We start from the raw sequence: 16,995 nt of genomic DNA, 5'->3' as shown, positions 1-16,995 counted from the left end.
TCTGAGGGGTGACCTGAACAGGGGCTCTGGAAGGTTTTTTTATCTGGTTATGATTCCAATCCCTGCCTCCCTCGGGAGCCTGAAGATTCTGAGGGCACTGGGAGAAGGGGGAATGTGAGAGGATTTTTGTGGATCACTCCAAGATGCAGCTGGGCTCAAACAGTGTCCAAGTTAATCCATTTCTGGTAGAAAGGAGCAGAGGTTTCCTGGGACAGCCAGGAATCAAGGAGCAGGCTCTTCCCCAGGAATAACTGGGGAGGACGGAACAGGAAGGTGCAAAGGGAGCTGGAAGAATCCCTTGATGAGGCAAGGGCAGAAAAGCTTTTCAGGAAGGGGAATTAAAAAGGTCTTTCCAGCACCTGTTTCCTCTTCCCCTCCTCCCAAGGTCCCAGTAAGAGCAGGAGCATTGCAGAGTTCTCCAGAGCTGCATTTCATTCTTTGGGTTTCTTTCCATCCTCCAGAGCTCCTGACACCAGCGCTGCAGCAATCCAAAATCCCCTTCTGGGAGAGAAGGCACCCCAGGCTGCTGCAGTGCCAAGGAAAAGGGACACCAGACCCCTGCTCCAAGGGAACCCAGCATTTGCTCAGCCCCCACACAGTCCCCCCAGAGCTCGGGGAGCTGAGCAGGAGCAAAGAGACTCCCAGAACTTCAGCCACAGCTGCCTGAAGGGAGCCAGCCCTGGGATGGGTTCCCTGGCACTGCCTGTAAACCCTGGGATTCCCAACTGCTCTGACACCTCTGCCCTCAGGATCTTTCTGCCATCCCAGAATGGTTTGGGTGAAGGGACCTAAAGCCCATCCAGTGCCAGCCCTGCTGTGTGCAGGGACACCTCCCACTGCCCCAGGCTGCTCCAGGGACATCTCAACACTTTTATGCTCTTCCACTTTTTTCCTGGACAAAATCTAGCCCTTTGCAATAAGCTTTACATTTTCAAGTGAAAATCTGAGACCAAATCAACGTGTTTCTGATGTCATGTAGTGCAAGTATCAGTGTAGGGCAGAAGTGAAGTCTGATGACTTGTGTTTGGCACCAGAGTCTGACAGAATCCCGGAACGGTTTGGGTGAAAGGACCTCAAAGCCCATCCAGTGCCAGCCCTGCTGTGTGACACTTCCCACTGTCCCAGGCTGCCCCAGGGCCTGTTCCAGGGACACTGGAGGGACTCAGGAGGCACCAGCACACCGGGAGAGGTGACCCTGTGTGCCCTGAGCTGCCTCTGCCACAGGCTCTGGGGAAGCTGTTCACGAGCTGTCAGAAAATCCCTATTTTTGGAGCATTCAGCACCCTCCTTTCCCTGTGCATCAGCAGTGAGAGCTGCACCACAATTACAATCAGCAATTAAATCTGTGTGCAATTGCTTGAGCACCAACACCACCCATGCAGGTGAATATTAAATTACAGATGTGCAAGCCCAGATGGTGTCACTGCCCCTCACATCTGCTTTAACTGCAATCCCAATTTATTATCCCCAGTTTCCCAGGAACAGCATCTGAGAAGTATTTAGGGGTAAATTCCCTGAGGGAAGTGAGTAGGATTAGTTCTCCTTGCACTTCAGTGACAGATATTGGCTTTTCTTCCCACCTCCCTGCTCGGCTCTCTCGTGGTGGCCCTGCCTGGCAGAGCAGCAGCCAAGCCCTGAGGCAAACACTCCCCAAGGGCCCTGCAGAGCCCAGCAGAGCTGGCAGAGGTCTTGCTCCACTCCCCAAATTACATTTCCCCTCTCTAGGAGTGATTTGTCACCTAAAGCAGCCCAGAGGAGGCAGCAGGAACTTTACATTTTAATTATGATAACATCAGGGGATTTAGCAATTAGAGCAAAAGGGCAGAATGGAAGAAAAAATCCCCAAGAAAAAGAAGAAAAATTAAATCCCTCCACCTGTGTACCCTGAACACCCAGCCAAGCTCCTCAGAGGCACAGGCTGGTGGAATTGTATGTCCCCATCCGGATCCTGGATCCTAAGGCCTGCCCATGCACCACAAATTCCCAAACTCAGCCTTCCCTGCAGCCCTGTGGTTCCCATCACTGGGAATTCACCAACCTGCCACCAGCACTGCTCTGTGCTTCACCTACAGCAACACTCCTGGCAAACCCTGCCCATTTTGCAGCTTTCATTCCTAATTTCAGGCTCCTAGAGATGCCAGGAGGTGCCCAAGACACAGAGCTGTTTTAGTGTCCACACATGCCCTGGCTGTGTTCCCATCTCTGTGAGCTCTTTCTCTGAATATGCCCTCAGTTTTATCTTTCATGTATTTCATATCCTGTGCTGTCCAGGGGTGCAGTTCTGAGCTCACAGTCAGTGTCACTCAGCTCTGCACAGAGCAGGGACACAAAACAAATCCTTTTCCTGCTGCACACCAAGGACAACTTTCAGCCCAAAAGCACAAACAAGGGTGGCTGGAGGGAGGAACAAGAAGGATGGGACCTCACAACCTGGAGCTGGAATTGGACAATTAAACCCCAATATGCAAATGGACCAAAATTTATAAAAGTGTGAGACCTTGTGACCGTTTGTCCATTTTGTGACCATTTTGGGTCCACCTTGGGTGCAGCCCTGGTCAGGCTCCTGTCCTGCCCAAGGCAGATCCTGGAGGCCTTTCAATAAATCTCTGCTTTATTCTCCAGCTCTGTCCAGTCTCTGTTCCAGGCCAGCCTGCCCAAGGCACCACGTGTGCCAGGCTCTCCCCTGGAATCAGAGTCATTATCTCAGATAACAGATCATTATTGATGATGATTAACCCAGGCCGGGCTCTGTGATGAGGAACCCTCTCCCCTCTGGTGTGGCTGCCCAGGGAGCAGCTGGAGGCCGGGAGTGCCCTTTGCAGGCGCAGGGAAGGGGACAGGAGGACAGGGAGGTGGCAGCAGTACCTCTGACCTCGATGGTGGCGTTGGCGACGGGCGAGCCGGAGAACACGAACACGCACAGGTACTCCCCCGACTCCTCCGCTCGGGCCTTCAGGATCCTGCAGCACACAGCACAGTACAGCTGCCTCAGCTCCCAATTAACACCCGCTAATTGCAGCAACCAGGGCAGGCCCACCCCCCAGCACACACCGAGGCGCAGTTTCCTCCCCCCAAAAGGCTCCTTGGCTTCCTTTCTATTAATTATTTTTTAATCGAGCACAAACCCTGCAATAAAATCATTCAGTTACACATGGAAACTGGTCAGACACATGGAAAAAGCTGCTCACTTCGGTCTGGGTGCTGACAGCATTTACTCACCCAAGTTATAAAGGGAATGAACTTCAGATAAGCAGAACAGTTCAATAAGCACACTTTGACCAGTGCCGGTGTTAACCCGCCCCAGGCAAGGCTCAGGAGTGAGGAAAGGAAGGACAAGGTGGAATTGTTTGACTCCGGGGTCTGGTTACCATCAATCATTTAGGAGCTGCAAACTGACACAGCTCAAGGCTTTTCAGGAGCTCCCTCCAGCCAGGAGCTGAATGAAGGGTCAGCAGAGGCTCATTCCACTGCCAGTGGTGGAAGAGGCAGGATTTGTAAGAGAAGCAGTTTAACCTCTAAATTCTGGAGCTTTCTAGATGATCAAAGTATCCAGCTCTGAACTCCAAGCACCAAAAAAACAGCAGCAAAACAAAGCGACTGAAAAAACAAGAACCTGGGAGTCAAGGGAAATAAACAGAATACAAAAGATGAACTAATATAAAATATAAATAAATGGGTGAGGTAAATACCCTCTGTTAACCACAGCCATGTGGATGCTGCTTGCCTGGGTCCTCCTCACTTGGAAAACTTGGAATTCCTGGATTTAAAATGTAACCAAAGCACAGCTAAAGGAGCAGATCCAATGCAAAACCAAACAGCAGAGAGAGCCTGAACTCCAGCAGCAGCAAAGGAGCAGTCAGGAATCCAGGATCTACTCTAAAAATTGAAATCTGGGATTGCTGGGAGTTCCCATAGTCCCATTCCCTGGGGACAAGGAATTGTGGCCTCCCGCTTCATCCCTTCCTTCCCCAGCAGTTAAAACTGAAGCCAAGCCCAATTGTTCCTTTACAGAGGAATTTTTGGAAGGGAAAACGCAGCCCAGGTGCCAGAGGAGTCAGCCTCAGCCCCTCCTGGGTTAATTATGTGCAGTTCCCAGTGCCCTGAGCACCAAACACCCTCATCCAGTGAACTGGCTATTGAGGAAGCTGAGCCCTAAAGCTCAGGGCTGAACACTGCACCAAGGAAGGGACAGCAGGGAATTATGGAAGGGAGTGAGATTCAACTTTAATTGCAGAATTTACCAGGTAATTCCAAGTGAGCTAAAGGGGAAAACGAAAGGAAAAACTTGGACAAATCATTAGCAGGATCAAACCCAACTGCCACAGTTGGAAGTTCCATAGAGGCTGCTTTGCTAAGGCCAAGAAAAACCTGAACATTCCCTAATCCCGTGCCAGTGAAGCAGGGGGAAAGGGCCACTCTAGAGACAGAAAACAGATGGGACTAGGCTGCCAGCAGAGGTTAAAACATCCCCAAAGTGCTCTTCAGCCTGGCTTAATCTGGAACTGCAAGTTGGATTTGCTGTCCATCAAAGGGAAAATGGATGGAAAGAAGAAACAGCCAAGAAAATCACAAAGGGCACAGACTGAGGGCAGCCCTGAGGGAGCTGCCACAGGATCCCACAACTCCAGCCAAGCTCTGGATCATCCCACTGCCCCTCACTATGGGAACACCAGGTGTGCCCTGTCCCTTGGGTGATGCCAGGCCAGGCACTGTTGCACTGCACCCTCCACACCACAGCAAGATGTTCCCATTTAAGGAAAAGGGTTTCAGTTTCCCCTCAGGATTTTTAAGGGAGAAGCACCAGAAACTTCTGTGTTTCCTTCACTGTGAGTGCCTCAGTGCCAAGACAAAGGCACCTGTTGGTCTCTGTGGCTGCTCCTCAGTAATGGAGCTGTTTCTATTAGGCAGCAAGCCAAAAGCCCTCCTAAAACATTAAGTACATGAGAAAAAGCACAGAGGTGCTTGGGGCTTTTTGGGATAAGGGCTTCTCCGCACCTGAGCACAGCTTTTGTTTTATATGGTTATTTTCTCTTTTACTAAAACTTTTTGCTTCACAAAACACACCCAAGGAGCCATCTCACAGTTATTCTAAGGAATTCTGAGAAGTGCTGGACACCCTCAGAGTGCATCAAAGCCTTGTTTAGCCAGCTAAAAACATCTGGCTGGGCAAGGATTTCAATAACTGGTATAGATACATATTATAAAGTTGGCTTATTGCAAATATTGAAATGAATGCTGTATGTATAATATTGGAAGACTTTGCTGGATTAGTATAGTTTCTTTCATTCCTACTATTAACAGGGCTTAGAAATGGTGGTGTGATGGATATATATTTATTTCTTAGGTTATGGCATAATATTAAAATAAAAACTATGTGATGTAAGATGCTTTTTGTAGTTAACTCAGAAGAATAATAAAGATAATCATTAAATTTGTCCACATTCCTGGATTATCCTATCTGGATGAAGGTAACAGACTCCAGGGGAGGGATTTATTGAACCTCTGTTACCAGGGAGTGTGAGATTGGATGGGGCCACAAAGAAGATTGATCTGCAAGGTAAAATGGCTGGGGGGAGTTGAAACTGATGTGAGGAACATCTAAACTCAAGAGGAATGTTTGAATCGTGCTTGGATGTGGGAAATGGATCTCTAGAGGACTCTCAAAGCCTGACAGAAGGCTCACACAGTCTTGTGTATCTGTGTGCAAACTCTGAGATAGAAAATGTTGACTTAGAAAGGCCACAGAATAGGACAGACATTGCTGAGAGAGAAATGGAACTAGAAACAAGTTTCAAAGGATGGCCTTGCAAATAAGACTGGATACTTTGGAGAAATAGAACTATGAAAGATGCATTGTAGCAGCACCCATGAGGGGTGATTTTAGATGATTTGCTTTAAGGCATTTACAGCACTGTGTGGCAAAAGCTGACAGGCCAAGAAACACTTGTAATGGACTGTAATTAGGAAATGGTTTGGCTTCTGATTGTGATGGTGTGAATTATGACACCTGTATCGTCTCACCCTTCACAGGAGACTGAAAAGAGAATAGAAGTTTTTAAAACATCTCTCAGTTGCCCCATCTCTGGGTCAGAAAAGGGTATAATCCTAACACATGGGGATTTATGAACCTGCAACAAGCTGGCGCTTTTTAGGAAGGAGCCTTTGTTACTAAGGTGTGCTCCTTGGCTGAATGCCAGCCATCCATTTTACTTTCTTTTGTCTCCTAACTGATTTACAAATTTCCCCAAAAGAAAGTGAGCTCTGTAGACATTTTCTGAGCTTGAGAAGCGCTAGCTCTTCTCAAGAGAACCTTTTCAACAGTTTTCCTTTTTCCCAAAACAACCCTGTGTAAACAATTTTCCTTTCCCATAACAACAGGTGTCGTTTGCTACTTCTGTTATTCAGCCAATGGGAGAGGTGTCGGTGCTACAGACCAGTAACAGGTCTTGTCGCCCTGATTTTTCAGCCTTCTGACTGTTTTTCATTTCTACTGGAGTTTTCTCACAAATAGATGAACAAAGAGTGATGTCTGGTAAATACATTCCTTCCAGGGGGAAGATCAAATTAATGCACTGCTGGTTTGATCAGTGGGGTTGGAGAGGTGTCAACCTTGTCCCCCCAGTTGCTGGTCAAAGTCCAAACTCTATTTAAACCCTGAATCTAAAAATAAAGGGCTTCTTTCTCTCGCTCTCAAGTTGACAGGTGAGTATGGTTCTTTTCGTGTCCTCTTGTGGCAGTGTCTCCTTAGTGCAGCATATTATAAAAGGCCTGAATGAATTGTAAATAAAGCCTTCTGATTTCTCCCGCCTTCCGACTATAATCAAACACCTTTGCTCCGTGTCCCGCTGCCAGGGAGCCGTGCTTTGCCCAGAGACTGACCTGTACTCGGTGGTGTTGGAGACTTTCCTGGTGCCCGGGATCTCCTCCCCGTTCTTCACCCAGTAGCTGGCGGCCAGCGGGCTGGGGCTGCTGGTCAGGTTACACTGCAGGGTGACCGCCACGCCCGCCACGTGCAGCACCACGTCCTCGCTGGCGTTGATCCGCGGCTCTGCAACACAGGACAGCACTCAGGGCCACGCCCCCGGGGACAGGGACACTACTCTAAGGGCCCAGGGGAGCGGGAGGGGAGGGCACCACACGGGGGATGGCACTGCGGGACACAGCGAGGGGGCACGACCACCAAACGGCTCCTCGGCGTCGGCGTTGCTGCCTGCAGAGACAGAACTGCTGAGTGGTTTAATTAATTGTTCAGTGGGTTATTGGGCAGCCCTCAGCACCACACACAGCCAGCTAACACCAGACACTCCTGACACGCTCCGTAACAAAGTCCTGGGGCTGCACACCAGGCCTCGGTTCCTCCTCCAGAAGCTCCTCGCTGGCTGCCACTTCATTCTTCTCCTTGAACGGCACACGAATTTAGGCTTATTCCCAGTAATGTTCTGGATTTGGCCCTGCCCAAAGGCTGCTGTGTCCCTAAGTGCAGCCAGCAGATTCCAAAGGCACAAGTTCCCTGGTGTGTGGAGCTGGGGAGGGCAGGAGGCTGAGGGAGAGCAGAGCTTAGATCTTGACAATGAAATGTGAGGATACACAACAGGGTCAAATCAGAGCTGCAACTGGTTTGTGTCTGAAGTTACCTTGAGCATAAATGTTTATAAAGAACAAAAATAGCCTCAGTGCATGAGCTGAGCCCAAGAGTTCTGCACTCTGCTGCTGTTCCACTCCACAGCCTCACCTGTAACACCAAGTTCACATATTTTAGGGCAAAGCCTTTCAGAAGTGCTAAAATCAATGAGGGCACTGTCCTGCTGTTTGAGAGCCACACTGGCCCCAGCCCCTGCAGGTGCTGCTGCTCTCAGCACACACAGCTGGCTGGTTTTCAACACAGCCACTGAAGCTGCTCCCCAGACTTGGCAAAAAGACCTTTCTGCTACAGGGCCCAAGCCTCACATCGGGTCTAGAGCATTCTGCGAAAAGCCATCTCACACAGGATGGCAGAGTGCAAAAATGTCACAATTCTTGCTGTTAGTCTTCAAAAAAATTGGGTTTTTTGTGTCAGTTTGGGCTGCAGGCCACCCCAGAGCTGCTGTGTGCCCTGCCTGGGATGAAGTCCTGACTGCAGGGCAAGGAATTCCAGAGGTGCAGCTCCAGCTGCTCCTTCCTCCCTCCCCTCAGGGTGCAGGAGGCAGAGGAAGCAGCAAACATCTCCCTGATTTCTGCAAGTCATCCAAGGAGCTTCAATTCTGGAAACTCTGCCTTGTGCTAACAGTCTGGGATATAAATCTGTGATCCGTGGAGCCTTTGGAATGCAGGTTATGAAACACAACCAGAGAATTGTGTCAGAACCATCCCAGCTTTCCACACAGGGAAGAAATGTCCCTGTATCCTGTGGCACACCCTTAGGTTACTGCCCAGGGAGAAATAATATCCATCCAATGATAACCTGGAGCATTCCAGTCCTGGATATCCTTTTTGAAAATCCTCCTTCCCGCAGCTCTTTAAATCATTCTTTAACTGCAGAAACACTGCAGTTGCTGTTTGTATTACCAGATTTTTCACTCTCTTTCTGCTTCATTTCTCCCACACTGAGCATTTTATCTTTTCGAGGATTGTTTTGGGCCCAAAATTGTTATTTCCATATCATGCACCATTCCTGGCCTGCCCCATGTGCTTTTCCACCCCCAAAGAGCTCATCTGCATTCCCACAAAAACACTGACAGAGCTCTGGGAATATTTCTGGAGTGTGTCTGAAATAGTAACTCACTGGCTGACCTGCAACCTTTTCAGTTTTAGTTTAGCACAACTGAAGGCAGCTGCAAGTCTCATTTCCAGCTTCACCTGCATTTATGTTACTTTGATTTGGTTACTTAAAAAGCAAATCGATGGATCAGCCTCCTCATTAAATTCCAGGAGACAAACTGCAATTGGAATACTGGGACAGCAGCAGCCAAAGGAGGATGCTCACCTAGAAAATCACTTTTTACACATCACTTGAAGTGCCCATTTTATGTAAGCTCAGCTTTTACAGTTAAAACCCAAGCAAAGCAACTAAAAAAAAAAAACCAGTAAGTGAAATTCTGGTTCCAAATCCGGAATGAGGTGGAAGGCAGATGGTGATTCCTTGGTGCCAGATTTTCCAAAGTTGATCTCTGTGGAGGCCAGGACGGAGCCTGTGCTCTGTGGGACTTCGGTGTCACAGCAGGGCAGCAGCCATCACCACCAGCTGGAAATTCCAACTCCACCGAGCCACACAATTCCCATTTCCAAGGCAAACTGTGCTCAGGCACGTCATGGAACAGCTGAGGCCATCCAGGCGGGCTCAGGGAAGAGTGTCCACTTGCAGGGACACCTTGGAAAGCTTGGAAAACCTTTCCCTGTGCCTCCAGCAGGGTCAGGCAGGGGCAGCTGGGCTGTCCCAGCACACAGGGAAAGCATTCTGGGTTTGGTTTAGATGCACATCCCCCGGGACAGCACAAGGCACTTGGCAGGAGCTCAGCAGGAAGCTCCGGTCAGCAGCAGCAGGTGTTAAGTGTAACAAACAAAGGGCGTTAATGGAGGGGAGGAGAGGCTGAATTCAGTCCCTGCAGCAGCTCAGGGCACGGGCCTGAGGGAGGGAAAGGCCCTTTCCATCTTCCCAGCAGCTGGTCCCAAAGCCTGGCTGTGCACACGGGCAGGGTGTTGTCCCCAGAGTGTCTGTCCCAGGGCTGGCACACAGCACTCTCTACAGACACTCCCAGGTTTGTCCCAGGGCAGGAGCATTCCCAACACGGCAGAGCTGCTGCTGGAGGCCATGCAAAGCATTCCAGTCCTTCGGGAGCCCAAAGGACAAGGGAGGGGCGAGGGCTGGGCTGAGGCTGAGCAGCTCCAGGGGCCACTGCAGTCACTCCACAGCCCCGGGGTCACCATCCATTTCTGTTCCATTTCCAGAGGGAGGGTCTCTGATCCAGCAATGCCCACGGCAGCACCAGGCTTTGGGGACAGCTTGGGGGGGGCGTTTTTTCAAGGAACCCAAATAAATAATCAAGATACAAATACAGAGTTGGTATTTTGTACCCAGGAGGGCATTAAAGGGGTAATTTGTGCAGGGAGCACAAGAGCAAGATCACACTTTGGCTCTGCTCTTCTGTCAGCTGAGGAGACTGAGAAACCACCCAGAACAAGTTCTCCTGTACCTGCACACTGCAGATTTAATTCCCTCTACCTGTCACTCAGCAGCCATTTCCTTAGGCAAGTGCAAGTTTTACATTTGGCCCAAAATTCTTCTCTACTGACTGTGACTGTATGAACTCCCAAACCCCCCTGGGTGAGAAGCAAAGTGAAGGCAGGAAAGCCTTGTCAGAACTGAGAACAAAAAGCCATTGTGGGCCAAGCAGAGCCTCTGCTCCCAGGGCTTTGCTGCTGCCAGGAGCTGCACCCTGCAGGGAGTCACTGAGCTCAGGTTTGGGGTCAGCACTGGGGGGGACGTTCCCCCCTCCTCCCACAGGCTGGATTAGGAATGGCTGCATCTCCTCAGTGCTGCTGCATCAGAGAACTCCTTAGGAACATGCTGCTGGCCAGGAAGGAAAAGAAACACCAGGACTTGATGGAAAAATCCAAACACCAAAGGTCACGTGGAACTGAAAGGGAAGGATTTATCCAGAAGCAGATATGTAACCAAAACCAGGTGAGGAGGCATTCCCAGAAATTCCAAGAGAACAGAAGAACTCAAAACAAAATGGTTAGAGTTGGGAAGAACGTGGAAATCAAAGAGAAAGGCACTCGTGGAGAAGACAGGGAGGCTGGAAACCTCCTACAAAACTAAAGGGAGGAGGGAACACACACAAATCCGACACGGGAAGCTCTAACACACATCCCGAGGTTTTCCCACGTGCTTTGGTCCTAAGGAGAAGAGACACGGGGGGCACACGGGGTCGGCACTACAGGAGGAGGAGCAGCCCGCGGGGCGGGGGGACAGCACAGGGCGGTGGCACGGGGTGGGGACAACACGGGGGCGGGGTCACCAGACTGCCTCTAGACACTACAGTGCCACTACCGGGGTGGGGCCGGACTCACTCTGCAGGACGCTTATAGTAGCCTGGGCTCGAATCCACGTAATGGAGGGATTTTGCCTCAAGTCATTCCTCCTGGGATCGTTGCTGGCCCTGCACTCGTAAGTCCCAGAGTCTTCCAAGGTAAGGCGGGTTACTCTCAGCACACTCACCCCATTGGCCCCGTAGGCAGTGTTAATGGTGACACGGCGCTTCCGAGCGCCATCCCACAGCTGTTTGAAAGCCTCTGCCCGGTTGACTTCCGCATACCACCACTGGATCTCTGGAGTGGGGTTCCCAACCACATCACAGTACAGTTCAAAGGCGTCCCCCGTGAGCTTAGTCTCTGACATGGGCGACTTGACAAACCCGGCTGCAGGGAGGGGCAGCAGAAACGCAGTGACAGAGCGGCAGAAAACAACAGAGCTCACACACAACAAAGCAGGGGGCAGAAAACACAGTTAGAGACATGGCATCGGCAGGGACACGGCCTGGGGACACCCAGAGTACCATCAGTGACACGGCCTGGGGACACCCATGGCACTGGCAGTGACACAACCTGGGGACACCCATGGAATGGGCAGGGACACAGCCTGGGGACACCCACGGAATGGGCAGGGACATGGCCTGGGGACACCCATGGCACTGGCAGTGACACAGTGACACAGCCTGGGGACACCCATGGAATGGGCAGGGACACAGCCTGGGGACACCCATGTTATCAGCAGTGACACGGCTTGGGGACACCCATGGCACACAGAAGAGGGGTGCAGGGCAGGAATTCCCAGTGTTCCTGGTGCTCCCTCCCCTGGCAGCTGCACACCCTCACCCAGGGATTCCCAGGCCTTTTCTAGCTGTGGGAAGCTCGGGATGTGCCAGGGTTAATGTTCCTGCTCAGCCATCTGCTCTCTGAGGAGGATTCTTTCCCTGACCCATCCACAGGGGCACAAGGGGTAAAATCCTAAACCTGTGCCAGCTGCCAGCTCTGCCCTGACCTCCTCTCCCATCTATTCAGGACTTCCAGGGCAAGAATTCCCCAAGACACCAGTGACCTATTTTCCTAGAGAAGCTGATCACCCCAGCTCTGGGAAAGGGGGAATTGCAGTGGAATGAACACTCAGAGGCCAAAAGGTTGTTTTGTCAGGAACCCAGAAAGGAACCTCAGCAGTTCCCCCACTGTGGACAGAGCTGGGCTGACATCCGTGCTCAGGCCACAAAATCCTTATTATGGATATCCTAAATCCTCCCATACTTACCCGCCTCAGAGCCCCGCTGGGAGAACACACGCACTAAATTGTCCTTCAATCCTATTTCCAAAGATATTTAGGAGAATAGCAGTGCCTCAACACCAGGCCCTTCCCCCAGGCCCCTCCTAAAACTGCAGGATTAGGATACAGCTGGCCAGACAGATTATGCAGCAAAACCTGTCCTGGTGCTGTGCTGGGGGAGAGTGTGGGGAGGGACAGTGTCACACCAGGAAAACGCCAAGTCTGTCCTCCCTTTCCTTGGATTGTGCCATCCCTGTCCTCGAATTCATGGCTTATTTTACAATAAGACAAATCAATGAGGTTTAGAAATGGAAATGTGGACTTGGAGCACTCATTAAACAGCATTAAATGCCCTGTCCCTCATTTGGCCACAGAAAACAAAGGGCTGCACAATGACATGGGAAGGTGGCACTAGCGGTGCATCCTAAAATATCATTTGGGCAGGAAACTCCCTCAAGTGTCCCCAAAAACACAGCAAGTATCCCTTGCTGGCACAGTCCTGCTGGAAGGGCAGCTGGGCTGGAGCTGCAAGGAACGGCTACAGGAACACTCAAAACTTAAAAAAATTAACCTGCAATTCCTCAATTTTATTCCTTCAGCCCTGCATGGAGGGGCCCTGCATGGAGAAACAGACAGCAAATCCTGCAGGGGCAGGAAACAGCAGCTACAGGGGCTGGAATGGCCACAGCTCCCAGTGACCACAGCCCCCTAATGACCAACGGCCACAGCTCCCTAATGGCCACAGCCCCCACTGACCAGTGGACACAATCCTGTAATGGCCACAGCCCCCAGTGACCAATAGCCATAAACCCCAATGACCAGCACCTCCTGACCTCAAAGTCCAGCACTCCCTGGGATGATAAATGCCCCCGATATACCAATTAACCATTATTTAAATTACCAGCAGCAGCTGGGTTAACGTTTTGCATTTTGCCCATCCACAAAGAGCAGCAGTGAGTGAGGTGATGCCAGAGGGCCCCTGCCCACGGTCACATCCAGCTAGGAGATACACAGAGAGCTGGAACCTAGCAGCACAGAGCAGGAATGCTTTAAAAAAAAAAAACAAAAAAAAAACAAGAAAGAGGACAGAGGCGAATTATCCCCCAAGCTGCAGGCCAGGGGAGCTGGGAGGGGCACTGCTGCTGCCTTTGGGCACTGTCAGTGAATTCTGTGGCTGTCCCAGCACGGAGAGGGTGACACTGGGCAGGTTCTGGTGACGTAGGAGCTGCCGGAGCCCGGCCTTGCCTTTCTTGGGCTTGTCCCGCACAGCGTGCCCGGCTCCTCCTGCTCCAGAGACACGGCACCACCACAGCACCCAAACCCGGGCTCAGCCCTGCCTCAGGGGTGTGCTCAGCCTAACCCAGAGACTGGGGACTGTGTTCAGCCTAACCCCAGAGACTGGGGACTGTGCTCAGCCTAACCCAGAGACTGGGGACTGTGTTCAGCCTAACCCAGAGACTGGGGACTGTGTTCAGCCTAACCCCAGAGACTGGGGACTGTGCTCTCTTTAAACCCAAAGATTTCGGACTGCACCCTGTTTAACCCCCAAAATTTGGGACTGTGCTTGGTTTAACCCCAAAGATTTGGGACTGTGCTCTCTTTAAACAGAAAGGTTTGGGACTGCGCCCTGTTTAAACCTAAAGATTTGGGATGGTGCTCAGTTTAACTCCAAAGACTGGGGACTGTGCCCTGCTTAACCTCAGAGATTAGGGACTGAGATCTGTTTAAACCTAAATATTTGGGACTGAGTGCAGTTTAACCCCAGAGATTTGGGACTGTGCTCTGCTTAACGCACATATTTGGGACTGTGCTCTCTTTAAATCCAAAGATTTGAGACTGCACCCTGTTTAAACTTAAAGATTTGGGACTCTGCTTGATTTAACCTCAAAGATTTCGGACTGCTCTGTTTAAACCTCAAACTTTGTGACTCTGCTCAGTTTAACCCCAAAGATTTGGGACTAATCTGAAATCCTTTCTGGAAGTGGCTTATTTATTCAAGATTTGATCTCATGCCCCAATTGTGTGGATGGAGACAAGGAGAGATCAATGCCCTAAAACCAGGGAAATGTTTCAATATGCACACGGAATTCCACTGGAATTCCAGGGGCTCCTCACATTTCCAAACTCTGAGTTAAAATTTGTGCTTGGGAAAGAAAATGAAATCCCCACTGAGAAAAAACAGGATTTTCAGAGCTCAGAAGTTCTTGTAAAATCTGCCAGGTTAAGAATGCACAAGGCAGTGCCTGGCAATCATCCCTGAACTGCAAAAATTATTGTGCCATTAATTAAAATATCCTTTTGGAACTCAAATTCCATCAAGGTGCAAAAGAATTAAGGAGAATGGCCCTTGAGGAGCAGAGCAGGGAGAATTTTCATCTCCCCGAGTTAAGTCTGGTGTAAAAAAGGGGTTTAAAAAATAAAACGCTTTGCCTTAAAACTCAAGTTGAGGAAAGATGTTAAGCCAGGCTCAAAGACACCAAAACCCAGGTTTAACACACACAACGAATGGACAAATTAGGACCAAAATGAGGGGAAAACAAAGGATTACCAAGAAAGTTTTCAACCCCAACCAAAACACATGTAACCAAGGAATCCCCAAAAAGCAGGATAACGCTCCCACTCCATCTGAGGCTGCTGCTCGAGGTGAATCCCACTTAACTCAAAGCACAAAGCACAGTTCAAAGCTCAGAACTGAGAGTTTACCAAGCTACAGTACAAAAATAAACCTGATTTCAGTCTGGGGCCACAATAAATGAAGTGTAACTGCTGTGGGACTCAATGATTCCAAGCTTGGCTGTCTCTTCCCACCTGGAAAAACTCTCAGCACATCAAAAATTTGTATTTCACTGCTCTCGAGCCCTTAGCAGAGATCTGGAGCAGATTTTATATTTATATTTTATATATTTATATATAGATATATCACTGCATAATCCCTAAATTGTGCAGCCTGATCATTTAAATTCTTCAAATAAATAAACAACAATGCAGACGGAAAAGGCAAAGCCCACCAAGAAGTGCCCAGCTTTGCTGTGCCCTCACCCGAGCTGATTTTTTCCTTCATTACATTGACAATTTGATGAGAATATCCCAGAACACGCCAGGCAGGAGCTGCCCCCCTCAGCTGGGCTGTGTTAATGAGGTGCCCTGGCTAATTAACACCTCCTACTTCTCTTGATTAAGCGACAAGAGTTCTGAGGGTGGGGAAGTCTCACTTTGTCAGAGCTTGGCATTTTTATTCCATTTGGGCTGGGAAAAGCACCCTGATTAATGTTTTGTTGCCTGCCAATGCTCACATCCACTGAACAGCTTGGAAATGAGTTAAATGCACAAAAAACGGCAGCTGGAAGAGGTGAAACACCTCAATTCCAGGAAGGCACTGAAGCATCCTGCCTGCTCCCACCCATTTTCCATAGGCTCGATGCTTTCCCATTCTCTTATCACCAGGAAGCACGAAATGAGAAAATTTGCCTTAATCCCATTAATTTTTGCCAGCTCCAGAGCAGCTTTAAGCCAGACCTGAGGCGCCCAGGTGAGGCCAGAGCGATCCCTGGGTTTAATTCCTGCCGTCTCATTCTGCAGCTTCCCTGAGCTAGAGGAGAGAGAACACAACCCCGAGAGCATCATCTAAAATGCATGAGCCGTGCCAGGGCAGCAGCTCATTCCACAGGCAGGGAAACCTGAGGATCGCTGCCTCCGAGGCCACAGGCACCGGCATTAAACATCCCCTGCATCCAGCCCAGCATCCCTCGTTTCCCTGGGCATCCCAAAACCTCGGAGTGCAGATTTAGGGGCAAATTCATTCTGTGAATGAATCTGGGAATGTGCCCCAAGGGACAATTCCCAGCACAGATGGACACAGGAATCAATTCCTGGGGATAAATCAGAGAATTTGGGCTAGAAAGGATTCCTGAACGGGGATGGGACACAGGGATCGGTTCCATAAATCAGAGAGTTTGGGCTGGAAAGGATTCCTGAATGGATTCCTGAACAGGGAAAAGGACACAGGGATCAATTCCATAAATCAGGAAATTTAGAATGGAAAGGATTCCTGAAGATCCTCTGGTCCCACAAATGCCCCTCAGGTCAGCCTGAGACCCTCCCACACAGCCCTGGATGCTTTTATCCAAATTTCCCTGCAATAAAAAAAAAAAAAGGGGGATGCTTCCCTTCCCACTTTTGAAACCCTACTGGTATTTTCTGGCCACTTTTAAGGTGCAAAACCTGATCCCAGCAGCCACAATTCCCTGAGGAAACACACCCAAGCACAGCCCACAGCAGGAGAAGGGCCCTGGTGGGGCAGAGCAGGCACAGCCATGCTCCAGGTCCAGGTATTCCCCCCAAATCCCCTCCTGGCTGGGCTCAGAACACACAGTTCCAGGGATTGTGGGTTACAATCCTGAAAGGTGCAGGTGGAAACAGATTCTAGGCTGGAATATCCCACAGGGAAGGATAACCAGGACAAGGTTTATAAACTGCTCCATAACTGGTGTCACTTGCTGGCTGCAGTCACCTTCTGAGGAGCAGGAATGGAGTTTTTTTTCCCAGATTTTTAGCCAGGAAGAACAAAGCTCTGGCAGCTCCCTGGTTCCATAAAGCAGCAGAGCCCAAGGAGGGAGCTCAGACAGAGCCCTGGGACAGCTGGAATGTCACTGTGGGCACCTGCCTGTCCCCAGGGGAGCTCTGTGTCCCTGTCACAGCTCCTG

The 16,995-nt window shown here is 50.1% G+C and overlaps 1 protein-coding gene across 2 annotated transcripts in view; it reads right to left on the bottom strand.

Annotated features, from left to right (window-relative positions):
- NPTN (neuroplastin) overlaps positions 1-16,995 on the bottom strand; it is a 40,329-nt gene that overhangs the window by 13,005 nt on the left and 10,329 nt on the right. Inside the window, exons 2-4 of one of the 2 annotated variants that reach the window (XM_083870784.1) lie at positions 11,050-11,397; positions 6,880-7,048; positions 2,866-2,960 (exon numbers count right to left, since the gene is read on the bottom strand). In XM_083870784.1, the coding sequence (XP_083726910.1) occupies positions 2,866-2,960; positions 6,880-7,048; positions 11,050-11,397 (612 nt within the window). The remainder of the gene's footprint in view (positions 1-2,865; positions 2,961-6,879; positions 7,049-11,049; positions 11,398-16,995) is intronic. The other variant, XM_083870783.1, reaches the window with a different exon arrangement.

This window comes from Zosterops lateralis (genome assembly GCF_965231275.1).
Source record: "Zosterops lateralis genome assembly, chromosome: 13".
In the NCBI taxonomy this organism is placed as follows: Eukaryota; Metazoa; Chordata; class Aves; order Passeriformes; family Zosteropidae; genus Zosterops; species Zosterops lateralis.
Note: the sequence above shows the minus strand (reverse complement) of the source record. Positions and strands in the feature narration are given on the sequence as shown.